The 27842-nt window shown below is 45.3% G+C and overlaps 1 protein-coding gene across 3 annotated transcripts; it reads left to right on the top strand.

The window, feature by feature from the left end:
- Positions 1–133: 133 nt before the first annotated feature.
- Positions 134–27842, top strand: CDC42 (cell division cycle 42). Of its 3 annotated transcripts, none has more exons than XM_069948757.1 (6): positions 134–222; positions 15827–15980; positions 16368–16440; positions 16867–16976; positions 17766–17963; positions 26391–27842. In XM_069948757.1, the coding sequence occupies exons 2-6, from the start codon at positions 15876–15878 to the stop codon at positions 26478–26480; spliced, it is 576 nt and encodes a 191-aa protein (XP_069804858.1). In that variant the 5' UTR covers positions 134–222; positions 15827–15875; the 3' UTR covers positions 26481–27842. The 3 variants fall into 3 exon arrangements, with proteins under 3 accessions (XP_069804858.1, XP_069804860.1, XP_069804859.1); XM_069948759.1 differs by lacking the exon at positions 26391–27842 and adding an exon at positions 22803–22984; XM_069948758.1 differs by lacking the exon at positions 134–222 and adding an exon at positions 236–410.

The following is a 27842-nucleotide window of genomic DNA, read 5'->3' as shown; positions in this document are numbered from 1 at the left end:
CAATCAAGAGATCCGTGCGATAATTCTCGCTCTGCCTTTAATAAAAAGCTATGTTTGCCCACAATAAAGATGGCGGACGCTGTATCTTTCCATAGATTATACTGCAATCTCAGCCCATTGGAACGCGGTGACGTAGTGACGTTCTGCTTGCCCCTGCCCATCAGCCCAGGAAACCCTGTGTAGAGCTGCCAACGCCCGGTGGAGAGACGGGGAGAGAGTGAGGTAAGTGGGCGCTGTTACCCGGCCGGTGAAGTCGTGTGGATTTCTGTCAGGGAACGATCGGGCGAAGGGTGTCAGAGTGGTCCGGTGTGTGAAGGCGAGACCGGGCGGATAATCGGAGCGTCGCATACAGGGCTCCCCCCGCATCGGGTGTCAGTGACCCGGGACGTCCGGCTTCATCCAGAGACCGGGTAATAGCGCAATGCCGCCCGCCCTCAGGCTCCGTGTGTGTCTAGGCCGCACTCTCCGCTCCGGGTGTAGGGAGGCGCCCGGCTCGGGTGTGATGTGACCCGGAATTCTTGTGTTGGGCGGTGTCAGCGCTGGGGTCACCCGGAGCCGGGGGATGGGGTGTGTCCGCCTGGGTGAGGGAGCAGCGGCGGCACCCTGACACCCGGCGGGAGGGGACCCCTCTGCTCAGGGCGCTATGTGTGATGGGGCTGTGTGTACTGGGGCGCCCGGCTGTGGGCGGGGACAATGCTGCAGTCTGTCCGCGCTCCATTACTACTGACTGTCATCGATATGATCGGCGGTGATCAGTGATGGATCAGCCACAGGATGATGATGGGGGGATGGGGAGCAGGGCGGAAATGCAGCAGGGAGGAGGCCGGAGGGAGGGAGGAAGGAGGGGCAGCTGCTACATGTCACCCCACTGCATCCTCACAGCCTGGACTACAACTCCCAGCATGCCCACACAGCCAGGGGGAGGGGCAGCTGCTACATGTCACCCCACTGCATCCTCACAGCCTGGACTACAACTCCCAGCATGCCCACACAGCCAGGGGGGAGGGGCAGCTGCTACATGTCACCCCACTGCATCCTCACAGCCTGGACTACAACTCCCAGCATGCCCACACATTCAGGGGGAGGGGCAGCTGCTACATGTCACCCTACTGCATCCTCTCACCCAGCCTGGACTACAACTCCCAGCATGCCCACACAGCCAGGGGGGAGGGGCAGCTGCTACATGTCACCCCACTGCATCCTCACACCCAGCCTGGACTACAACTCCCAGCATGCTCACACAGCCAGGGGGGAGGGGCAGCTGCTACATGTCACCCCACTGCATCCTCACACCCAGCCTGGACTACAACTCCCAGCATGCTCACACAGCCAGGGGGGAGGGGCAGCTGCTACATGTCACCCCACTGCATCCTCACAGCCTGGACTACAACTCCCAGCATGCCCACACAGCCAGGGGGGAGGGGCAGCTGCTACATGTCACCCCACTGCATCCTCACAGCCTAGACTACAACTCCCAGCATGCCCACACAGCCAGGGGGGAGGAAGGAAGGAGGGGCAGCTGCTACATGTCACCCTACTGCATCACTTCAGCCTGTACTACAACTCCCAGCATGCTCCAGGGTGGATTTGTTTTAAATCAAACTGATTTAAATCACGATTTAAATCACGATTTAAATCACTAGTCAGGAAGGCTTGATTTAAATCAGTGATTTAAATCAAAGTTTCTACCTAAACTAGTTCTTGCTACTTTAACATGCAAGTAGATGAAGATTTTTAGAATCACTTTTTATATTACTTTTTTCTCCCCAGTTTAATGGGTTAATCATTCATATTTGGACACCACTGTTCTGTTGTACTTAGGAAGGAGAAAAATAATCCTGAACTTAATAACAATTTAAATGGATTTATTCAACTGAAACAATAACAACATTACAGCATACGTTATTTGCTTAAACAAACATCCATGTTAACTAATTTGGCTAAACAAAAAAAAAAAGTCCAAACAATCAGAAACATATTGTCTAACTTCTTGGACTTGGTACTGAAGGGGATGATTCTGTATTCATAGGTTTGTAGAACAATAGGATTAAGGTCTTTTTCTCAACTCTGTTCATGTTGTAACATTTGAGAACATATACAGCCTTTATTCTACTGAGTTAAACAACTCCGCTTTATCTCATGATGGAAGAACCTTTGGATGGTAAAATATTTTCCTCAAAAAGCAGTTTATTGAAAAAAATCCGATTTAAATCAAAAAAATCCGATTTAAATCAAAAAAATCCGATTTTTTTTGATTTTTTTAAAAAAATCATTGATTTTTATCCACCCTGGCATGCTCACACAGCCTGTGACAGCTGGGTGATACAGCAGCTGGGGGGCAGTGAAGTGAGGACAGCCTCAGTGATGGTACCAGGCATTGCCGTCCTGTGCTGTCTCTGACTGTCAGCAGCCAGGATGGCTCAGGGTGTCTCTGTGTATATATGTTGGTGTCAGTGTTATATAGGAGATATTTGTACTTGGCCTCTGAATTGCACCAGGACAAGCAGCACATAATCCTGGGCCTTGCATGCTGGAGTGTGGGGTAGTGATCAGGTCAGGTGACCCCAGGCTACATCACTATGGACATCAACCAGCAAGCATGGAGGCATCACGTGACTGGGGCACCTGTGATGTTTATTGTTGTATCCCAGAAAACCCTTTTATATGACCCAGAAGTATAACACGACTCCTCTGAAACATGGTGAGCAGCTGCCTGGTTTGTGTTTCCTCTCTGCTTTTGTTTACTTTTTGCTCTTCTATTTCTTTCCTTCCATTTATTTATTCTTATGTTCCTTCCTTTTATTCCTTTACCTCTTTTATTTCTTTTCTCCTTCCTTCCATTTGTTCCTTTTTTTGCTTTTTGCTCTTTACCTTCCTTCCTTCTTTTATTCCTTTTCTCCTTTTCTTCCTTACTTTGCTCTTTCTTCCCTTTTCCCTTCCTTTCCTTCCTCCCTTTTCCCTTCCTTTCCTTCCTCCCTTTCCCATCTTTCTTTCTTTTGTTCCTCTCCTCCTTTCTCTTTTCTTCCATCCCTTCTTTCCTTCCATTCTTTACTTTTGCTCTTTCTCCCATTTCTTCCTCTTTCTCCCCTTCTTTTCCTCCTTTCCTGCATTTCTTCCTCTCTCTCCCCTCCTTTCCTGCCTCTCTTCCTTTCTCCCCTTCTTTTCCGCCTTTCTTCCTCTCTTTCTCCCCTTCTTTTCCTCCTTTCCTGCCTTTCTTCCTCTCTTTCTCCCTTTCTTTTCATCCTTTCCTGCCTCTCTTCCTCTTTCTCCCCTTCTTTTCATCCTTTCCTGCCTCTCTTCCTCTTTCTCCCCTTTTCCTCCTTTCCTGCCTTTCTTCCTCTCTTTCTCCCTTTCTTTTCCTCCTTTCCTGCCTTCCTTTCTTCATTCTTCTCTTCTTGCTTCTTTTATTCCTTTTCGCTCTTTCTCGCCTTTCATTCTTCCTGTCCATCCCAGCCTTGTTTTTTCTATCTTGGATTGCACTATGATTGGTTGCTATGGGCAACAGGGACGTTCTTCATCCATCAGCCCAGCGTTGTGGTTATTGTCAGTCATCTTTAGTTATAGTTGTTTCCTATGTTAATAGCAGTATAAGTTTAGGCGGATATGGCTTTCTACTTTGTTGAATCGCATCAAGAAATCCAATTTTTCTCTTCTTTTGGTTAGAGGGGTGTAGACTGTGTGACCTGTATGTGATATAGCTCTTCTCCGGAGTCACCGGCCACCTAGTAGTGTTAGTACAATGCTCCCTGGCTGGTGTAAACCTACAATTCTCCTCATGCCCTGAGAGCTGAATACTGTAGTGTTGCATCAGCTGGAGAGGTTGGGGACACCGTATTACAGTGAGACCCATATAGGTTTCCAGTCTTTTGAGTAAAGAGCCAGGCATAGCTACACCTCAGCCCTGCCATATTGTGAATAGGTATAGTGATGGACGTACTCTCTGTCCTCCTAGTTCACGGCCGTCCAGCTGCGGCAAAACTACAATTCCCATCATGCCTGGACATCATCCCATTCACTCTTATGGTGGACCTGATGCACTGAAGTTTTTACTCTTGTGGCGACATTCGTCTGTGATATCTGATACCTAGGTCATATATGAATAATAGATAGATTGTAGATCTATGTAGATTGTCTACATTTAGGTCATATATGATATGGCTGATGAGAATTGGCTAAATTGACTTGACCCTAGGCATGCTGGGAGTTGTAGTTACTATTAGCATTTACATGTTAGTGTATTGATAATAGATTTAGCTCCTGTACCAGATCTGCCGTTGATGGTTTTCTCTCTTCCATCTTTTTGTCAGTCGGCTTTGATCGGTGGGATGATAAGATGGTGGATCAGGTCTTTCCTTTCAGACATAATTCTTCGTTGACAGTGATTTATGGGACCAGTGTTGGGACTATTCCTTGCCTTGAACACACAAGGTTTTAGTTTACTGACCTATAAATAAGTTATTGTGTGTAATGGGCCGTTCCTGCCGCTCTCCCTTGTGCGGAGGAGACTTTGTCATAGGTCACGCCTCGGCCTCCTCAGTTTCCGCCGTTGTTCCAGTGAAAGTGACTTATTTTGGGGGAATGTTAACAATTGTGCATAGCCAATGTTTATAGGGTACCGGGAAAGGTCCCATTTACAGAGACCCCAAACCTATAGACTCTTTCCTGTGTTATCTGGATGAATGCCATTTATTGTTCTCAGCTATCAGCCATTTCTCTGAGAGAAGAGAAGGATGATCATAGGGATCTTCAGTGCGAAGCCTGGCAGGAAGTCTAGCAAATCCCTATGGTCCCTCCTTAGTCACATATCCTCATACGTGTGTGACTGATAGAAACCTATAAAAATGCTGTTTTCTTTTTTTTAAAGCCCGATAAGGGTGTGTTCCCATGATGGAATCCACAGCATACTCGGATTTTAGCTTCAGTCAATGGTTTCATAGACCAGGGATTGGAAACCTGCGGCCATCCAGCTGTGGCAAAACTACAATTCCCATTATGTCTGATCCAAAGCTTTAGCTGTCCAGGCATGATGGGAATTGTAGTTTTGCCACAGGTGCCCCATGCCTGCCATAGACTATTAAAGTTATTGGGAGATGGTTTATACAAGATGAAACCATGTGCGCTTTAGGTAAGGTTTGGTGTTTTTCAGTGTTCTCTAACCTAAGGCTCTGTAGCTGCTGCTAAACTACAACCCTTAGCATGGCCAGGCATTTCTAGGAGTTGTAGTTTTGCAGCCGCTGCAGCACCACGGGTTGGGGAACATTGATGAATTTGGTGGCGGCTCCTTTTATTACAGTAATAGCGAAGCTCTTTATCTCTGCAATCATCAGCTTGCTGCCTATTAACTCAGTGCCGCTCCTCCCCGGGGGAAAAGCTGGGAAAAGCTGGATCCACTCCTGGGAAACTGGGAGAAGTTTGCTAAAAAAGAGCCGGCTGATGAGCGGATTGCAGAGATAATGAATCGCTTCACTATTACTGTAAATTTGTTCATCTCTATCAGTATGGGGTTGTGGCACGAGATGTGCGTAGGTTTATATTTCAGTTTTCTTTATTTAATGTGTTTGTTTGAGTAGCATATAACAGAGCTAGGTAAGGTTCGGCAGTGCCTCTGGTGTCCTAGAATGACAGTGTTGTGTTCATTCAGCTATAGTATAGTAGTGTTGTAGTGTCAGCACAGTCACCCTCTATATTGATGAGTGCTGAGGTGGGGGAGGGGCGGCTGACAGGCCCTTTCCTGTTGTTCTCTGAAACCTGATTATTGTATATCCTGATGGTCCTCAGGGCTCCTGAGAGGGCCCCAACCACATACTGCATCTCATCCACACCCGTGCTCTCCAGATACCAGAAAAGCATGCAGGGAATTGTAGTTTTCAAACAGCAGGAGAGGCGCTGATTCTCTACACCAGGGATGGGCAACCTGCGGCCCTCCAGCTGTTAGAAAAATTACAATTCCTGGATATCATGCCTAAACAGCCAAAGGTTTGACCAGGCATGATGGGAATTGTAGTACAGCTGAAGGGCCACAGGTTCCCCATCATTGCTCTGCACAGTGTATGATCCATCTTTACAGTTGTACATTACATAAAAGCTACATTTTGAGTTTTGGGGTCGGCATGGTTTGCTTTGTTCATGGCCTAGAGGGTTCATACTTTTGAATACACCAAGGTTCCTTGAGAAACTCTTTGTCTGGGTTCACACGGTGCAGTTTGGTTGCATTTTTAGCATGTTTTTTTTGTTTGGGTTGGTGATTTCCCAGCTCTTATGTGAGTTCACAAACCATACAAATAAGGCATGTGAAAAATGCAAGAAACAAAGCCCAGCCTTGTATCCGGGAGGCTTGTATCCCTGCCGCCTCCTCAGCACGGTCAGTATCTGCATGTGGCCGCTATGGCTGAGCAATGGCCTCACTAGCTTTGTTTTATTTCTGCTTTATTTTAAAAGTAAAAGTTTTACACTTTGCGGGAGATTTACCAAAATTGTTGTGGAGGTGTCAGATATGGCAAGTGACTATACATGATTGGAGCCAAACTATTGGCAATTAAATGTCTCTGAATAGTATGGGATCACGCAAACTCAGGCTTGGGGTCCTATTACAGGGGTCGATGAAGGCCTGATCAATATTGTAAACGAGCGCCGATCTGCTAGTCTATTACATGGCCCAATAATTGTTTAGCAAGGGCTGTATATTTATATATTGTTAGCGTTCACTTATTACTAGAGATGAGCGAACCTGGAGCATGCTCGAGTCGATCCGAACCCGAACTTTCGGCATTTGATTAGCGGCGGCTGCTGAACTTGGATAAAGCCCTAAGGCTATGTGGAAAACATGGATATAGTCATTGGCTGTATCCATGTTTTCCTGACAACCTTAGAGCTTTATCCAACTTCAGCAGCCACCGCTAACGTTCGGGTTCGGATCGACTCGAACCCAAACCTGGTTCCTGGTCTTTTCCTGCTCTGCATGCGTCCCGACGCTGCAGCTTTAGAACGGCCTATATGAGCTGACAGGCCGCTCTGCCAATCGCTGGTCGGGAACGTGGAAAAGTAATGTATTAAAGGGGTTGTCCGGCGATAAAAAAATATTCACAGAATAACACACATTACAAAGTTATACAACTTTGTAATGTATGTTATGTCTGTGAATGGCCCCCTTCCCCGTGTCCCACCACCCCCGCCCGTGTACCCGGAAGCGCTATACATACCTGTCACGTGCCGACCACGGTCTCCGATCCTCAGCAGTGACGTCTTCTTCGGGAGGCCGGCGGATCTTCCCGAGTGCCGGCCGCCCTCTGCAGCGTCATCCGAAGATCAGCCGCGATTGGCTGAGCATAACTGTGCTCAGCCAATCGCGGCTGAGCGGCTGATGACGCGGCCACGTCATCAGCTGCTCAGCCGCGATTGGCTGAGCACAGTTATGCTCAGCCAATCGCGGCTGAGCTTCGAATGACGCTGCAGAGGGCGGCCGGCACTCGGGAAGATCCGCCGGCCTCCCGAAGAAGACGTCACTGCTGAGGATCGGAGACCGTGGACGACACGAGATGCGGTGAGTATAATGCACCACACTTCCGGGTCTAGCGTGGGCGGGGGGAAACACGGGGCAGGGGGCCATTCACAGACATAACATACATTACAAAGTTGTATAACTTTGTAATGTGTGTTATTCTGTGAATAATTTTTTATCGCCGAACAACCCCTTTAACTGTTTAATCCACGGCCATGCATCGCTATGTGTAATAGTGATGACTACCAATGATTTTAGACCTGGACCTAAAGAAATGTTCATCGGCTGATCGCTGTCTCTTTTACACAGAGCGATAATCGTTTGAATCGGGCCAATTATCGCTCTGTGTAATAGGGCCCTAACTCTGTGGAAGCTTACTCATCTGTACAAGCAAATGGATGGTGCCCTGTTATTAATGGAGACGCTGCCTACTACCGCATGTTCCTGTGCACCAGCTTTCATAACTCTTCCCTCTTGTCTTTGTTGCTGTTTTTAGGCTCAGTGTTCGCCGTTGAACAGTGGAAAGATTTCTGTTCATAAGGTGTCATTACATGGGTGTATCTACATGTGCCACCACCTTTATTTTTTGTCTAGCGTTGATGGTTGGGAGTTGGGGGAATCCACAAAGCCGGCCCTTGTAAATACATTTTATGGTCAGGTTTGCACGTAGCAGAAATGTCACTGAAAATTTAAATATTGATCCGATCTCTGATCAAAGTGATCGCCTTCCAGATGGTTGGGATCAGTTTCTTGATGTCAGCTGAGGCCAGAGCTGTGTCCGTATCCTGCATACGTTTCCTCCTGACGTAGGATATGATACAGCCTGTACTGACGCTCACGATGACACTACCTTCCCTTTGGACTGGAATTTGCTTGCACGTGAGCTCTGTAACTGGCTCCTTAAGCTTTCTCCATGCGGTTGCATTGTGAAATCCGCTCATGTGACTTCTAGCGGTAGATATGATGTTCCTATGGTCTGCTGTGTGATGGCATTTCCTGAGGCTCAGAGCTGATAGGCATAATACAGGCGTCCGTATTACAGGCACAGGAGCCGACCGCAGGTCACATGACCTGAGCTTCATGGCATCTGTTATACTGTTGGGTTCAGCTAAGACTATTGGGGCTGTAATATGGATGCAGAGATTCACCCATTACGTTTATATAGCCGGCAAGTGATATATATTACATATAAACTACCCAATGAATAAGCTTGTGCCTGTCCGTCAGCTGATCTCTGGCTTTATTACACAGGGTGATATAGTTTGTCCTTTTATATTGTTGTGAATGGGCTGGACACATCTCAGCAGCCAAGTAGTCCTTGTTCTAGTAAAACTCTGTTGGCGCCGTGCTCATTGTATTGTACTCTTGATCTCCGGGAATGTTCTCGCTGGGCCACTTACCCTGTCACATTGGCTCTCGGAGTGATCAGACTGGTTCCTAGCATCGCCAGCATTCTGTCCATCCCTGCCCTAACAAGTATTACATTGTCTGTCCCTGCTTTCCTTTCATTAGGCTTCCTTGTCGCAGTGTGAGGGGAGGATAGCGGGGAATGTGATAAAGCCGCAAGGTTACAAAGTGCGCCATCATTTATTAACCTGCGGTAATTCCACCAGACACCTGGGGGGAAGCCATCAGTCACATATCGGCTGTCACACTATGAATCCTTGTTGTAATGGTTAGTTGGAGTCTTGTGTGGCTACGTTTTATATCCATTCATTCCCATTTGTTTCAAGTACAAGTTGGTAGGCAGGTAAGCTTACCTAAAAAAAAAAAATTATAGTCTGTTTGAAGGGCCTGTCCCCTGTCCACAGGATGGGGAATAGTCAGTTCATAAGTGTGGGTCTGACCCCTGAGAGCCCCAACAGGCATGGGAACTAGAGATGGGTGGATATACATTATAAACAAAGCAGAGCACTTCATTTGCTCAGCAGTCTGCCTGAAAAACCTGGATCCAGTCCGGCTTCCAGCTGTTCCAGGCACCCGGAGTGGCACAAAGTTTATAAGCAGAAGGCGTCCGTGTGTGCATCCATTTGATCCGTTTTTCCATTGACTTCCATTATTAAAAAAGAACTGATCCGTTTTTTATTAACATACACAACATAGCTGACCTTTTGTGTCCGTTAAAAAAAAAATGGATCCGTTTTGATCTAGTTTTTTTTTTTAATTGGAAATCAATGGAAAAACGGATCAAAACAGATGCACACAAATGCATCTATTTTTTTCATCTGTTTTTTTTGCAAAAAATGGATTGCAAAAACGTAGTGTGAACCCAGCCTTACAAAGTGCTTCACTGTTTTTAGGCTGCGTTGACACGTAATGGAAACTCGCTGCGGATACCTGCCCTGTACACCCTATGGGCAGACGAACTTGTAGCAGGATGGACATGCTACTGCGAATTTGTCTGCATCCTGCCCCCTTAACCCCCTGGCCGCCGGAGCTTATAGAATACCTGGTCCCCGCTCCGGCGGCCGGGGGGTTAACGGGACAGGCTGTGGACATACTCGCAGCGGGATGTCCATCCTCCTGCAAGTTTGTCTACCCATAGCAGAAACCCGCTGCGGATCCGTTACGTGTGAACGCAGCCTTATACTGTGAATTCGCTCATCTCTTATGGGAATAGTGGTCATTCACTGTCTAGGGGACTTTTGACCATAACCAAACATAACTTATAAAGCTGCTGTATTTTTTCATGCCCTAAACGTCTACCATGCTGTAATCTGTGCCAGCCATGCCAACCCTGCAGCCGTGTCCCCAGTCTGCCTCCCTTCCTCTGTATACATGATATTTGGCTGGAGGCCTGTGTCTGCCTCTGTAATTGTGACTGGTGTTACACCCAGGGAACCATCATCACAGAAGAACAAGACTTTTTGAAGTTGAGGATTTATGTATTTTCTTTGTCTTGTGGGGCACACCCAGCTCCGTCATATAAAACCCTGTGCCTGCTGTATAGCTTACCACTTTCTGTATAGCTTTAGGCCCGTTTCACATCGTGTTTTGCAGTTATGTCCACAAAATGGTTGTCACCCTGTGTGTTTATTATTTTTGTGGTGGTGCCACAGTACAGTAAAGCATGTCACTCAGGAGTTATACTGTAATACTTATTTGTTAGTTGTCACTATAATATGATAAATTTAAGGGGGTACTCCGGCAAAAAAAATAAAAATTTAAAACTACTGGTATCAAAACGTGCCAGAGATTTGTCATTTACTTCTAGTTAAAAAAAAAAAATAAAATAAAAAATCCAGTCTTCCAGTACTTATCAGCTGCTGTATGTCCTGCAAGAAGTGATGTATTCTCTCCAGTCTGAGAGACACAGTGCTCTCTGCTGCCACCTCTGTCCGTTACAGGATCTGTAGAGAGGAGTAGCAGATCCCCCCCCCCCCCCTAGAAAACCTCTCCTCTCCAGACTGGAAAGAATACATAACTTCCTGCAGAACATACAGCAGCTGATAAGTAGTGGAAGACTGGAGGTTTTTGGCACTTTCTGGCACCAGTTTATTTCAAAGATTTATTTTTTTTTTTGCTGGAGAAAACCAGGTTAAAATAAACAGCTTTTATAAAGTATATTTATTAAACGTATTCCTCCATCTACACACAGGAATGGCCTATGTAGTAGTAGGCCTCGTCCACGTAACTTGTCCACAAGTACTGACTGTTAAGGTCACATTAAAGTATATGGCAGGACATCCCCAGGCTGTGTGGGTTACCGTCTCAGCCGCCAATGTGTAGACCAGGCCTAAGCAAAAAAAAAAAATGGTGGTGGTCAGCTGACTAAACATGGTGATCCTTAGGAACGCTTCTGTGTAGTTTTCAGTGTTAGACAGTGTTCGGACCAATGTACGTTGGAAAAAATAGGAGCAGCATTCATATGGACCATATTGCCTTCTGAACTCTGTAGACTCCTATTGGCCTTTATGTATGTGATTGCGGGGGGGCCACATATGAAACTTTTATGGGCTGCTGGTGCTCACAGATGTCTGCAAGAGGCTGAGGTCCAGCATAAAGCGCAGGGGTCCTCGACTGGCGGACTACTGGGGGAGCGCACAGGGACACCATATAGTACTGGGGGAGCGCACAGGGGTCTATATACTACTGGGGGAGCGCACAGGGGGGGCTATATACTACTGATGTTAAGCTTGGACCTTTACCTGACAATAGACCCCGGTAAGTGGACCTTTACTAAAAGTTGAGTACCCCTGATGTAGCGAATGTCAGCGGTAAGAAGAAATGTTATAGTGGAGGTCCCCCTGCATGCTGAGGTATAAAGAGCTTTCCCTTCAGAATCACGACGCTCCGCCACATGACCCACGCTTCCACTCATATTTGTCGATGGTGATTACATGGCCGTGTTCTTGATCTGCCTTGATTCTGTCTGTTAGCATTGGGTGTGGCCTAAAGGGCAAACAGCCCTAGGAAAGCCCAGACCAGCGGCCGTCCACAGCTGCGTGTGCTTGTGGCCGGTCTACTAACAAAAACATGAGGTCATGGGGAAGTCTCCCGCTCCATAAGGCCTTCAGTACACGCGGGGACACTTGGTAAGAAAGAGGAAGCGATGACTGTCGGTGGTTCTGAGAGGAAGTGAGTGCAGGAAACTTGTGTGTCGTCTTCTTCTTTAGTCTGCACCTCTTTCTTCTGGGGATGGGGTGGGACTTCCTCTTTTGCCACTTGAAGGGTCTTTCTGTTGGCCGATAGCCTCTAAGCATCCATCCTTGCTGTATTTGTGATGGAGTAGATGTGGCGGTAAGTGTAATACGCTCCGGCATGCTTGACTCCCAATAATTATAACATTGAGGCGTTGTGACATGGGTTCAGCCCATAGATTCGCTGTCTCAGCTGTGTACAGGCAGCAAATCATGTGGTGACTCACAGGTGATCCGGCACCCATGTCACCTCTCATTTTTATTAGTTAACCGCGGCAAGTGAAGGCAGATTCCCCGGCTGCTGACCTATGGCTGCCATGTGACAAGCCTAGAGGGTGTGCGCATGTAGGAGCAGGGAGCCGGGCAATCTGTTTCCTGCCGGCCCCGCTCCCTGCCTGATGCTGCCCCCGGGTTAGTTCTCTGTACTCTTTACACTGCCGACATGTTCTGCAACAATAGATTTGGCATTTGCCTCCGTCCGGTACTTTTTAAGTGACTGCATAGTATTCTAGGTGATGGGTAGTACCCTCATGGCTGCAGTAACCCATCAGATGCTTGGCGTTTATACCAGGAGAATGTATCTGCCTCTGTATAGGTGATGAATAGCTAATGGCGGCTCTAGATGATTTTTTGCTGTCATAGCAGATCTGTTTTCTGTTACATCAGTGTCAGCTATTCAGAAAGATCCCCCTCTCGTATATGAGATCGGGGAATTCCACTGACTTCCTATGGGATTTCCTGTATAAGGGGGGAAGGGTCCTGGTTCCTGGAAGAAGCAGAAATCTCCCCAATTCATACAGTGATCCTGTAGCTCTGTATGTTGTGTGTTGTATTGATCTACTTTTAAAGGACATTGTTTTTATTGTTTGTGTGTGTGTGTGTGTGTATGTATATATATGTATTTGTATGTGTGTGTATATATGTGTGTGTATATGTAATATATAATATCTGCTCCCACAGACAAAAGTCCTTCGAAATGCCCATGAGGGGGACACCTTGTCCCTAGCCCATGGAGGTGTAGTAGGGTCCGTATGAGGCTGTGTCTGCTGCATTTTACCTTTTATGTTTAGACTGTGTCCCCAATGTAAAGGTCTAACATATATACCATACAGCATCGCTCCAGGCCAACACTGTCCAGAAGGACTCTCTCCTATCACTGGGGCTCTATGAATATGTGTGATGTATTCACCAGGCGTTTGCCGATAATAAAGGCGAAATGGGGCTATGTGAGAAGATCCGTACGTTGTCTGCCTGTAGAGCTGTGACCTGGCCTCATATAAAGGAGAACAATGAGGGCCTGTCAGTAGAAATAAGCAGCAGTGTTCTATAATGTGCAATGTGTGATGTGACTGGGTTACTTGGAGGTGATGTTATCCAGTTGGGTTAGTATATGTATGTGAGTATATTGATTCTTGGAGGTGATTCATGCAGTGAATACGTCCGCTGGAGCGTGAATGTTGTTCCATATGTCACTATCCAAATGTAGGTCATTGTGGAGGCAGGTTTAGGATGATGCCCTGTGGGAGTGGGGGCAGGGCCGTCTTACAAGAACTGTAGATCTGGTGTTTTCCTAAACCTGTGGCATAATGGGAGTTGTAGTTTTGCTGGAGAACCATAGATTTGGGAGACACTGTTAATCTCTAGATATCATAACCCAGAAATGGAGGAATAGTTGTCTGCCAGCTGAGGTTGTATGGCCGGTGTATGGATGCCTCTCCGGCTGACCCGGCTGTGTGTGTATATGTATATATGATATAATATATATACATATACATACTGTACACTCCAGTGTGGTGGGTCAGACCCACAACATCGGCCATTGGTATGGGGTGGCGTCCACTATTGAGATCTATGGTGGGAAAGTTTTTTTTTTTTCTTTTTTCTAAGCTTTGCCGAGTCCTACTTCAGACCACATGGGTCATCAACCTATTTTTAATTTCTCTCAATTAATGAATGATTTCCCTTTGTACGATGACGCCTGTTGTCATAACTCTGACCAAACCTTGTATCACCATGTGACTTTTATCTTCGCTTCTGGCCATTTCCTTGTTGAATTTCTACCCTGGAGACTTTAACCCCTTTCCCCACCTTCCATTTCGTCACTAATCTTTTAAAATGAAAGTCACACCTGAAGCATTGATCCCGTATAAACACGCAAATTCCAAGGGGGGAAGGGGGAGGCCGAGCGAGCTCAGAACATAACTTCTCCGTCAGTGTGCTCCTTAAAGGGAACCTGTCACCCCCTGTGCCAGGGTGACAGGCTCCCAACCCCCCGTTAGAGCACCCTATACTCGCCTAATCCCGCTGGGTCCCGCTTCTGGAGATGGTCGGGTCACGAAGATCTCAGCTGCTGCAGCCCGGCGCGCGCTCTCCTCAGATGAGTCCAACGCTCATAGAGAATGACGGAGCGCTGGACTCTCCTGTCATTCTCTTGAGTGTTGGACTCATCTGAAGAGCGCGCGCGCCTGGCTTCGGGCGCCGATATCTCCGTGACCCGACCATCTCCAGAAGCGGGACACGGCGGGATCACGTGAGTATAGGGGGCTCTAACGGGGGGTCAGGAGCCTGTCACCCCGTCACCGTGGGTGACAGGTCCTCTTTAAAGAAGAAGTCCTCTCTCAGTACTGATGGTTACTGGAAGCCTAACAGGTTGTCCTTCTCCTTCGCTGAGGATCATGTGATGTTCTTATTCCATTCCAGGACCCCATGGGGTGTTTGCTTCTAAGGGCCCTATTCCACAGTAACGATTATCGCTCTGTGAAATAGAGAGAACAATCAGCCGATGATCGTGTCATCGGCTGATCGTTCATTTAGGGCCAGACCTAAAATCATCGTTCCCCCAGCGCGCATCGCTACGGTTGAATAGCAGTGCGCGGTGGGCGACTGACGATTTGAGAAGCAGCCCTTGCAGCATACATTACCTGTCAGGTCTTCTGCTCCGCTCCGTCTTCCTCCCCGGGTCCCGCGCGCTCTGGCTTCAGAATGGCCTGTCAGCTGACGGAGCGCTCAGCCAATCACAGGCCGGGACCCCCGCGGCCTGTGATTGGCTGAGTGGCCTGTTAACTGACAGGCCATTCTGAAGCTAGAGCGTGCGGGACCCGGGGAGGAGGACGGAGCGGAGCAGAAGACCTGACAGGTAATGTATGCTGCAAGGACATCGGTAATGATGTCCCTGCAGCCCTCGCTCAACGATCATCGGGCCGTGGAATAGGCCCAGTAAACGAGCGGCGATCTAGCAGATTGGCGCTCGTTTACATCGTTGATCGGGCCCTCCTCGTCCCGTGAAATAGTGTGGGAATGGCCTTGAACCTTTTCCTTGTGTGCTGGGTTTGTCTATAGAGCCGCCGCTGTGGTGCATTACACGCAGAGTTATTGGCAGCATGAAGAGTGCAAATATTTGTGTCAGCCGGTGACACAGAAGTTTGTACATATCCTCACCATCCCATTGTCCCAGTTCTTGACTAGTTAGGAGAGCTCATAAGGGCGGTGTAATTGTTCACATTTACTGATCCCTGGATAGAGATGGACCATGCCATGTGGGTGTGTATATACTTTGTGTTCAGGGCCCATTCACCTTCTTGTCCTTCTAGTCACCGGTACTATATGTAGCAAGGCGATAAGGATGTTGATATGTTATCTTTTGCTTTTGATGTTTTCTCAGTCATTTATGCATTTTTGTGTTTTCCAGGTCTGCATTAAGCCAGCAGTGTGGAGACTGACAACGCAAGATTGCCGCCATGCAGACTATTAAGTGTGTGGTCGTCGGAGATGGAGCCGTTGGTAAAACATGTCTGCTAATTTCATACACAACAAACAAGTTCCCCTCAGAATATGTACCAACGGTAAGTATGAGCAATGCTTTGTGTGTAAGGGTCCAGCTGCTTTAGTGTTCTGAAGCCTATTTTTGAGGGGTGATTACTTAAACTGTCTCAGACTCTGCAAGAGAACCCCAACAATCCTGGTGCTCCGTCCATCATAACGTCATAAATGGACAAACTAGAAAGTGACCCCTTGTTATGGGGGGATGTCTCCCTGTCTACTTTCTGTATGCTAGTATTACAGTCCAAAGTGTACCGTTCTGTACATTATTGTGTGATATAAGTTCAGAGTTTTGTCGTTTTACAAACCATAATGTGCCGGTAATTGAGAATACTCTCTGTGGGTTGTTCAGTACTGGATGTAACGCAGCGTGATGGGATTTGCACTAATGGTTGTCTTCTGTCTCACAGGTATTTGACAACTATGCTGTCACAGTTATGATCGGTGGCGAGCCTTATACCTTAGGACTATTTGACACAGCAGGTAAGTGAATGTACTAAAGCAGACTTTAAATAAATTTCACCAATAATTTATGTATGTATGTAAATATATACACATATTGTTATTGGCAGAATTTATTTATTATTGTTATAGAGAATTCACAATGCCAAACGCTGAAGACTGATCACTATAATGGTAGTGCCCAGTTGCAGATTTACATGAGTAATACTAGGAGTAACAGCACAATGCAAAGATATCCTGAGGAAAGATTCTCACTGCTTATCTGTCAGGCAGCATTTGTTACTAGTCACTGTATGCTGATAAGACTTTTCCCAAGACTGACAATAGAGACTTTGAATTATGGGAAAAATAGTGCACCTGATCCCCCTCATACCTGCTGTTCATGTTTCTGTACAAGTCATCCTGTACTGCCGGCTGTGAATAATGAATGCTGAACTCTGCTTACAGGACAGGAAGATTACGATAGATTACGACCACTTAGCTATCCACAGACAGACGTCTTCCTTGTCTGCTTCTCCGTGGTTTCTCCATCTTCATTTGAAAATGTGAAAGAAAAGGTAACGTGCGTTTTTATTTTTACTCAGCGTGTCAGATGATGCTTAATTTTTTATCAGCTTAAAGGGATTGTCCAGGCTTTAAAAAAAAAAAAAAAAAAGTCTGCTTTCTCCCAGAAACATCACCCCTTTTGTCCTCGTTTGGGTGTGGTATTGTAGCTCAGTTCCATTGAAGTGAATAAAGCTGAATTGTAGTACCACACACAACCTGAGAGGTGGTGCTATGTTTGCACCAGGACAGGACAAAGCAGTTGTACTGCTGTTTGGTGCTCTTAGAACAAGTACTGTCCATATGTCCCCCATTTGGGGGGGGGAGGGGGTTCCTGCTCTATTATGTAGCGAAAAGTAGCTTCTACAGTGTGGTGGTCAGTGGCTGGACAGATCTGACAATGTTAGGCTGGGTTCATATATATATATATATGTATAATATATATATATATATATATATATATATATATATATATATATATATATAATTTTTTTTTTTTTTTTTTTTTTTTCAAACATCAAACAAATACATTACATGATCTGCAAAACCGCATTGTAGCCACATCCTTACAAGTATTCTCCGTGTAATGCAAGGGCACCCGAGGTCCACCAGAGCAGCTGCTGCTGCTACAAAGCGACCATTTGTTCTGGCTTGTAAAAGGGGGTCCCAAAAAAGGGACCTCCTTTCATAATATGTTTATGTAGTATGAGGGCCTATGCGTGGGCCTTGATTAGATGAGCCATCTAATGTGCTGTACTAGTTTCCTTACTTGATAGAAGTTTTCTTGAAATTGAATTTTGCAGTGGGTACCCGAAATCACTCATCATTGTCCCAAGACTCCATTCTTGCTTGTCGGGACACAGATCGACTTAAGAGATGACCCCTCCACAATCGAGAAACTTGCAAAAAACAAACAGAAGCCAATCACTCCAGAGACAGCTGAGAAACTGGCCCGAGACTTGAAGGCAGTGAAATACGTGGAGTGTTCTGCACTGACACAGGTAAGGAGGCCTTACATATTACTCGGACACTTTCACTTCTTCTCTCGCTATGACTATAACACTCTGAACATGCCTCCCTTCCCCCCTACTCCCAGATTGGATGGACAGTCCGCATATCCAAAAACCTATAATGATCATGGTTTTTTAAGTGATATCTTTTTAGAGATCCCGTAATTCATTTTCCCTACTGATATGGACTAAAAAAAAAAAAGTGTGATCATAAATGGGTTTGATGCAGCCATATATTTTCCTCTAGCATAACACAGCTCTAGGCCATAGTTGTTGCAGCTGGTAGGCAGCCAGAAGCGGATCAGCAACACCATCTTTTCATGGTTAGCAGTCATTACACAGGGATTTGCTTGGTGAGTTTCCACACTTCTTGCCTTTTATATTTGCAAGGGAAGCATAACACATCGCTGATCTCTAAAGTGTGTGACCATCTTTGCAGTGGCATAGTAGTGGGAAGTCTGTAATTCACCCTCACCCCTAGTTGCTCCATATGTCTTGGAAAATAGGCCCACATAGAGCAAGTGATAGCAGATGGCCCACAATAATAGGAAGCGTCTGGGTACAGACTGATGCTTCAGTTGGAGTCTGAGATTCTTTTCTGCTAGGGTTGTATTTTCTCCAGCTATCACAAAGTCGCAGCAGAGCTGAGTGTATCGGTCTGCGTTAAGGTATCATTGTAAGTGTTTATTGCTGTTGAGCGCTCCCTGTTTATAAGAGACCATCGTTGAGGTGTTGGAATAGATTTCAGTGCTTTAGTTTACATCCTACTAGCAGCAGGAGCACCACAGCTTTCTATTGACAGTATATAGTGTGCAGGATTATGCTAGCTCCTTCATTAGTCAGTGGTGCAATGGTCAGAGTCTCAGCTGCTGAGTTTTCCAGGCCCCTGAAGTTCTTCACTTCCCGTCATTGACACTTGGACATCCGATTGCTGCACCAGCACCCCTGAAAACAGAAGTAAGTGGTTTAGACGTGACGTCAGTGGTGTTACATGCTAGAAGGAGTTACTGCAGACTGAGAAGTAGTTGTTTATCTGGTTTATTATACGTATTATATTATAAAGACCTATATCAGAGCTGAACTTATTATATAATAGAACCCCTTTGGGCAAAACCTACAGGCCCTGCACTAGGCAGTTTCACCTTTAAGGAGAACTCTGGGCTGGGGTGATTTTTGACAGATGGTTATGGGAGTTGTACCCCTTACTGGCTGCTTCTGAGTCTGATGGGGACCTGTGACATGCCAGGCCAGGGCCTAACACCTCCCATTCCAGGTCCCCACTAAGACCCAGAAAGGGCCCGGGACCGGAGCTGCGGGATACTTGCACCAGAGTTGGAGCAGGGAAGGTGAGAGCATGTTACTTCATTCATTCTCCCCAATACTGCCAAAAATCACCTCAGCCCCTGCGTTCCAGTGTCCCTTTCCATTTTTTGTATGGCTTGGGCCATGTTCACATCAAATTTTTAACATTTATTTTTAATGTATAACCCGATGGGTGACTGATGCCATTGTAACCTCCATCGGAGCCCTCTATTAGCGGTATAAGCAAAGGTTAACAATATGGTGTGAACAGGCCCTATAGCTGTATTAATGTTTTCCAGGAGCTCCCTAGCACTGCATCTAACCTGCAGATGCCAAGCATTTATAGAACATTGCTGAACCCAACATTTCGGTGCCTCGCTCAACACTACTCATGAGTTATAGCCAATGATCTCTTTGCTGCATCTGTAACTATATGCTGACTGTATATACTGTGTGCGGTGTATAGTAATCTGCCAGCGGTTTATAATTGGCTGTATTTGATTACTAGAAATATGATCTGTTGTATGAGTTTCTGTTTAAAAGGAAAAAAAATAGCACTTAAATGATGCTTGGGTCATATATGCTGCATCATGTCCTATAAGGCAAAGGCACCCACTTGAGAATGTATTTAGGAGAGTCCAGTTAGTACCTTTTGACTGACATGTCACTGTCATGCCTTTTCAGTTGTCTAATTTTGGTTTTCCTATTGTTTTGGCTTTTGTGGTCAGCAGTTCACCCTCGTCCTGAGTTCCGGACGGCTTCCTTTTGCTTTAATGTTTTTTTTTTTCTTTTTATTTTGCATTTATGAAGATTGATTTTTTTTCTATTTGTTTCTATTTCTTTAATGCTCATTTTACCGCTTACTCTTTTTTTTTTTTTTTTAGCATTAGAACCGGTGTTTGTTTTCTGCCGCTATGGTCAAGTTTTATTTGCACAGTTTTCCTACTTCGGTCTAATACATCACACTAGAGCTACCAATAATACTCAGACATGTAGAACAGAGAAATCACCACTTTCTTATGGGTCATCCTATTACAGGGACATTCCTATTTAAAGGGGATGTCCAGCGAAAATCTTTTTCTTTCAAATCAACTGGTGTCAGAAAGTTATATAGATTTGTAATTTACTTCTGTTAAAAAACCTCAAGTCTTTCCATACTTAATAGCTGCTGTATGTCCTGCAGGAAATGTTTTATTTTCAGTCTGGCACAGTGCTCTCTGCTGCCATCTCTGGCTGAGACAGGAACTCTGTCTCGGTTTTCTATGAATCCCCATAGAAAACCTCTCCTGCTCTGGACAGTTCCTGTCTCTGACAGGGGTGGCAGCAGAGAGCACTGTGTCAGACTTAAAATAAGGGTACAAACACACACCGTATACGCAGCAGATCTGCAGCAGATTTGATGCTGTGTTCAGTTATTTAGATCTAATCTGCTGCGTATACGGTGTGTGTGTTTGTACCCTAAAACAACATTTCCTGCATGACATATAGTAGCTAAGTATGGAAAGACCTAAGAATTTTTAATAGATTTGAAAGAAATTTTTTTTTTGCTGGACAACCCCTTTAAGCATTCTATGCATAGGCTGTAGGTGCCTCAGAGGTATTGGCCTCACCTCCCGGACCCTCCCCTTTTGGAGTAGAGGTCTGTTGACCCCAATCTTAGGGCCCTATTACATGGAGTCATAATCTGATTCGGCTGATTATTGCTCTGTGTAATAGAGAGAACAATAAGCTGATGAAACTGTTATCTGCTGATCGTTTCTTTGGGTCCAGACCAAAAATAATCAAGCGTCGAGCGAGCATTGCTACATGTAATAGCAATGTGTGACCGACTGCTGATGATAGTAGTATAAAATAATATTTACTAAGCCTACCACCTTCCTGGGTGTCCTCGGGCTTTCCCTGGTCTCTGCAGCTGCGGCCAGGGATTGGCTGAGCGGCCTGCCAGTGCAGAGACCGGACCAGAAGGGAACAGAAAGCAGAGCTTCAGAGACTGGGGAAGGCCCCAAAGACACCTGGGAACACATGGTAAGGTAAGTAAATACTTAATTATTGTATGCTAACTGCAAGGTCTGCACAGACATCGCCAACTACGTGCAATCTAGCAGATCAGCTTAATGGGGCTGTCTAATAGGACCCTTAGAATCATGGTTGGCTGCATCCTCTATGCAGCTTTATGGAGACCTGGTAGCCTCTTTCTCTAAGGCCACATTCACTTGCCCCTCCCTTTTCTTTTTTCTCTTCAACTTGCAGGTTGAAAAAATTACGGACTATGTGTGCATTGCGGACGTAATTTTGCAGATTGTGGACTGCTTTATTTCTTATGGCCATGTGAATGTTGGCTTATTCCCATATACTGTGGTGCGTAAAGCACTTAGGAATTGGCAAACCAATTGGAAGCAGTTGTCTCCATGTACTCTCTAGTGGCCTGACCTGGTTACTGCAGCTCAGCTCCTATTTACTTGATCAAGACCTGAGCTGTAGTTACAGGTTATCACCGCTACACAATGAATGGAGACAAGCTGCTTCTGGTCCCGATCACAGTGTAATGTGGGCACCAAACAGCTGATGAGCAGGGGTGCTGTGTGTCAGCACCCCCCGGATCAGTGACTGATCTGTCCTGTGGATTGCCCATCAGTCTGTTTTGTCTGAAAACACTTTCAAAGGGGTTGTCCATTTGTGTTAGACTACCCACTACCCCGTTAATGGGAATAGTGCAAAATGCATAAGAAGTGGCTTGGATGTTTGTGAATTCCCAATCGCCCTGCAGCTGTAGCCGGCGGGCCTGAGGGGCTCTTTGTTAAGTTATATGCGCTTCGCATAGGTAAGACCGACATCTAGGTGGCACTTACGTTATACTCTGGAGATATGGCATAAAGCTGGAACCAAGTACATCTGTGGTCATAAAACCCAAAAGGAGCCACATGGTGTGACCAAATGCGCAAGTTTGATGTAGTGTCCTATACATTGTGTTGTAGCCTGGCACTTGGCTTAGTGTTATTTGTAGCTCTTTGTATACTATGTGTGGAACCATCAGCACGTGCACCCCCTTCTAGCATCATCTCTTAGGCTGCGTTCAGACATAGCAGACTCAAAGATGCAATGAATTACCGCTGCATTCTTTCTCTATATTGAACTCAATGGAAAACCTCTGCAACAAGTTTGTAACCAATCCAATGTCTGAACTGACCGGATCCAAAATCCAGTCCAGAGAGTGCGCTGCATCATGTCCGCCTTATCTGAACGCTCACTTATTTGTACAGCTCGACCATAAAGTTAAACCAGGGCACCAGCATGGCGGATGGTCTGGGGGGGATGTGCGCGTGGTATATGCACTAGCTAGTCTGCCTCTTCTCTAATCTTACTAACAATAGCATGACGTCTCTTATTTTCTGATTATATAGGAATTACTGCTGTGAAATCAGCACTTTTTTATTTTTTTATTCTTTTCTTTAATATCTGTTGCTATGCTAATTTCTTCCTAATCCTCTAACCTGGCTGCTCTTTTCTTTCCTTCCCTCTGTCTTGTAGAGAGGTCTGAAGAATGTGTTTGATGAGGCTATCCTAGCTGCCCTCGAGCCTCCGGAAACTCAGCCAAAAAGGAAGTGCTGTATATTCTAAACTGTGCTAACCGTTTCCTCCCCCCTCTCTCTCGATGCTGCTTATACTATCTTCATCTTCTGTAGCCGATCGAACAAAAACAACAAGCAAAAAAAAAACAACAAACTAATAAAACCAAGATGTTGGCAAAACCTGTGCGTCTTTCCTTACCGAATTCCCCCCCCCCCCCCCCCTCTCCCCATGTTACCTGCATTATTTTTCTGCTTTATTGCTCACAAGGCAAAAATTGGACTCTCTTAACTGTTTCTTGGGTTGCCTATGTAGTGACTGCTTAAAAGATATTAAAAAAATAATAATAATCTTGAAGGTGTTATACAAAAAAAATTGTGATTTGTTACAGATCTTGTATTTCAGCTCGTAGGTTTCTCATTGTCCGGAGCGGTAGCGGATGCATTTTAGGGGTTGCCTTTACCGTGGTTGAACTAGTAAGGAAACAGCGCTTATTCGATAAAGTGAATCTTCGCCCCCGTGTCAGTTTTAGGTCTGAAATTCTGAGCTGATCGGTTTCTTATTGTGGTTTTAGCGATCAGTGATTTCCTCCATAGACACAGATTAGCCACGACTAGCGGAAGCTTAGGAGTTTATATAGTAAGTATAGTGGTGTTCAAGGGTGGGTATTCGTTTTAAAGGATTACTGTAATATAACAAAACTTTTGACAGACATGGTCGGCGTCTAGGTGTTTGCCCCCCCCCCCACCAGGACCTAGAATAACTTGGGAGAAGCGCTTGGCTCAGCACCTCTCTCCCCATCTTGCCACAGACTGATTGTTTCCCGCAGTGAGATGGGGGTGAACCACTGAGCCAAGCGATTCTCCCAGCTTATTTTTGGGGATCAGTGAGGATCTGAATATTCAGACCCAGATTACTGAGACATATCAAAAGTTTTGGTAAATGACGGTAACTCTTTAAGGGCTATCCTAGTATTACAACCTTTCACCAGTACACGGGGTAAGTATCTCATCGGTGGGAGTCCAACCTTTTCAGGATGCAGGGCCCCTTCTCCCAGATCTCTACAGATCAATGGAGCGGCAGTCAAGCATGTACACTGCTGTGGTTTTTACCCTCTGTGGTACTGGTGGAGATAGTAAGGGTGTTATTACACGGGCTGATGGGGGCCTGATAATAACTGTAAATGAGCGCCGATCTGCTAGATCAGCGCTCGTTTACTGGGCCTATTACACGGCCCGATAATCATTTAACAAGGGCTGCATGGACATCGTTACCAATGTCCTTGCAGCCCTTTCTAAACTGGCATACATTATCTATCCATGGTCCAGGGCTCCTCTTGCGGTCACGGCCCCTGCCAGTGATTGGCAGAGGAGCCCTGGACCATGGATAGGTAATATATTTACTTTGCAAATTGTCAGCCGGGCACCTCTATTACACGTAGTGGTGCGTGGCCGGCGGCCAACAATTATAGGTCCAAACCTACATCAGCGATCAGCTGCTGACAACGATCATCGACTAATCATTGTGTTTATTACACGGAATGATAATCGGCCGGATAGGGCCGATTATCGTTCCGTGCAATAGTACCCTAAGTGTGTATGTGTATGACCACCACACAGGAGGACACAGGACTCCCGTTCTCATGACACCTAGCAATCACATACTTACCGCCTGTATTGTGGATAAGGTGATGTTACGATCTTGAGAGAACCCATTTAATCCTCAGTGCAGAAGATGGCCATCACCGTATGTGTAGATGAGGGAATATTGTGAGTAGCATCAAGCATGTCCTGCTGGAGTTGGAAGGGGTTTTGAAGGTTACAGCATCTAAATCCATAGGTTATATATAAATGGAAAAACCTGTGTATCACTTTATATTGACTCTGCTTTACTTATCTTGTATTGATGGGAAGTTAGGTCTGGTTTTACCCATCAAGAGCTGCGTTCATAGTTCTGCAGGCTGCTGTGCTTGCTGGTTTAGGTTTCATTCTTTTACGCCTTGCACAATACATGTCACAGCATTGCCTGAGGTGCGGCTGATGTAATGTTCCTGTGGCAACCAGCCCCATTCTGAATACAGCTCTGGGACCAGAATACAGGATGTAAGGCGGCAGTCAGTACAGGTTAAGTAACGCAGTGTGTATGCAAGGTCTCTTTATGTAGTTTTCTATCTAGTTGTTGGGCCTACGCTTTACTTTTTCTTATCGACGTGAATGCTTTCTCTTAGTCGGTGTTGATGTGGGTCGGGAGCCTTGTTCTTCTCATCGGGTGGAGCATTGTAATGAGTCCTGTTGCTTTGTGGTATGATGACAACCTCATTCATTCCCTTTTTTGATACTGCAACATTTTATGCGGTTTACAATGCATTGTGTGCCATGTCCGTCTAGAAGGTACAGCCAGATTTTCAGGTGCGGGGTCGTTGCTCCTTTATACTATGAGTTTCATGGACTGATGTATGTATTCTTGGCAGTACAAGCATGCATGTTTATGGGGAAGAGGGAGAATTGTCCATCGGTGGAGCACACATCTAGCCTCAAGAGGTGGTAGAAGATAACAAGTGTTTTCAGAAATAGCTCCCCTCTAGCCCATAGGAGGGTGTAGGTGCTGTAGGTGGCACTGCATCTTCATTATGTCATTTCTCGGCTGCAATACCAGACACTGCCTCAGTGTAAAAGTGGTGCTGTTTCTGAAATAACACCCCGTTATATTAGTCAGGACCACATCAAAGTGTTGGAGGAGCTGAGCATATTCATAGAGATTTGTTGGGTGAACAAAACTGTGTCCAGTAGGTGGTACTAATCAGTGAATAGTTTATGGAGCTGTCAATCACTCATTAGGACCACCCACTTGACACCTAAACCCTGACTCAGTAAAATATATTAGTATATATAGTAACTTATATATCGATCTGCTTGGCTCCTCCTGGTCTATATCCTCTAGGTTGGACTATGTATTATGCTGACTGGTTCTCTTTAAGGGGCATTTAGTAGATCACGTCCCACCACATATAATTTTGTATAGGGGCTCTAATCTATACGGTGACAGTTCTCATACATTTTATGTAACTTTTTTTCGCTATTCTTGTATATATGGCTGCTTTGTGTTATTGTATCCCCTTCCCCTGATCACCTCTGTAAACTATTCCCGGAAAGCTATGAAGGACTTGGTTGAAGAGAAACTCCTAAAGATGAACTGGTTAAAACAGAGGACTTTATTACTGCACACGAGAAGAGACCGTTGTGCCAGTGTTTCCTTCATGTGACTGTCCCCCAGTCTGCCGGAGCCCCCCTTTATCTCTCTCGCGCAGGGTGCCCATTCTGCTTGCTGCTGCTTTCTTGAACTTTGTTACTGACTGCTTGTCCATTCCAAAAAAAAAAATATATATAGATATTTTGAGCTGAAATTCCTTGTGGCCTCTAAATCAACACTTCTTCTGTTCTCCATTGATGGATTAAATTTGCCTTAAGTTTCTTTCATTTTTGTGTTCTAGATATTGTTTTTGTTTTCTAAAATGAGACCGCCCATTTCTCTCTCTTTAACCCCTTCCAGAAAGGCCTAAAGAATGTATTTGATGAAGCGATATTGGCTGCACTGGAGCCTCCGGAGCCCAAGAAGAAACGCAAGTGTGTGCTGCTATGAATGCCCATCAGCGGGTGCTCCCCTGTCCCCCCTGCCCATCCTCCAAAGCTGGTGTCGGCATCAAACTAAAAAACAAACGAATTTAAAAAAAAAAAACAAAAAAAAACAAAAAAAAAAAAAGTTTAAATCAAACTAAAGATTAAATATAAACTTTTTATTATTTTTTTTTTTCCTTGCAATGATGACAAAGGCCCCCGCGTTCATCGCCACTGGCAGCAAGTGGTCTGAGATACACGCCCAGCGACACGAGTTTCCATAGAAATTAGTTCAAGTGTTGTGTGTATACGGAGGAGAGAGAGGAAGAAAAAAAGCAAGTGCTGATCATTGCTTTTTTGTCTTTTTTTTTTTTTTTTTTGTGTTTTTTTATTTTATTATATATTTACGGTTTCTAATGTCTTATATTAAGAGCAAGGCATGCTTCATACGTAACAGACTAATTTTTTTTTTTTATTCGGCCCATCTCTCCATTGTCTGGTGGGGTTCATTGCCTGGATTGCCATCATGCCTGGACAGTCAAAGATTTAGCTTTGGCAGTCCAGGCATGATGGGAATTGTAGTTTTCCAACAGCTGGAGGGCCATGAATTTGACACCTGTGTGTTCTATGCCAGACCCTTCCTCCTGCTTACCAAGATGATGGCTTAAAGGAATTGTCCATGGAAACCTGATCCTGTGCCTAGTGCAAGGCCATGGGGGTGGAGCATGACCATGCAATTACTTCTGTGCCGTGCTCTCCCTCCCTCCTTGTATCTGTATCAGATTTTTCTGTGTTTCTTTAATCCATGGCTATCCAGCTGCTGTTAAGAGTACAACCACCATCATGCTGGGGGTTGGAGTTCTACAACAGGAGATGTAAGATGAGGAAAGTAATCTGTATTGCAGACCAGTGTGATATTCTAACCATGTAATAGTCACAACTCCCTGAATTGTCACTGGCGTCTCACTTACAAGCACATAGATATTCCCCATGACTAACCCCGGATCATCTCTCTAGAATTTGCTGAAAAAAATGATGTTCTATGTATTACTTTTTTTTTTTTCCTTTTACTTAGATTAAGGGACCAGTCAGGATATTGCCCATTTACTGTACATTTTGCATGCAAATATTACCCACGAGTCCTCAGGGTAGGATTCCAGCCTAAATATAAGCAGGTAGACACCAGTGTTATTAAGAATTTTACAAAACACCCACTTTATTTTTTTTCTTTTGTCCAGAGTTCTTTTTAATATGTAGGGAATATATTCCATCTTCCCAAAATTAATAACTTGTAGACTCGGTAGTATTGAACCAATGCTTTGTTCCATGTTTCAGTTCTTTGTATATGCATACTTTTCAGATGTATTAAACATAAAATACCTTCACA

This window comes from Dendropsophus ebraccatus, chromosome 12 (assembly GCF_027789765.1).
Source record: "Dendropsophus ebraccatus isolate aDenEbr1 chromosome 12, aDenEbr1.pat, whole genome shotgun sequence".
Classification (NCBI taxonomy): domain Eukaryota; kingdom Metazoa; phylum Chordata; class Amphibia; order Anura; family Hylidae; genus Dendropsophus; species Dendropsophus ebraccatus.
The sequence above is the reverse complement of the archived record's forward strand: the minus strand, read 5'-3'. Positions and strand labels throughout refer to the sequence as shown.

Bases quoted from the DNA above. Each gene is read 5' to 3' on its own strand.
- CDC42 (XM_069948757.1), top strand. From the start codon at position 15,876: ATGCAGACTATTAAGTGTGTGGTCGTCGGAGATGGAGCCGTTGGTAAA. The intron at 15,981-16,367 runs GTAAGTATGAGC...TCTGTCTCACAG, and splicing joins CCTCAGAATATGTACCAACG to GTATTTGACAACTATGCTGT. The intron at 16,441-16,866 runs GTAAGTGAATGT...CTCTGCTTACAG, and splicing joins AGGACTATTTGACACAGCAG to GACAGGAAGATTACGATAGA.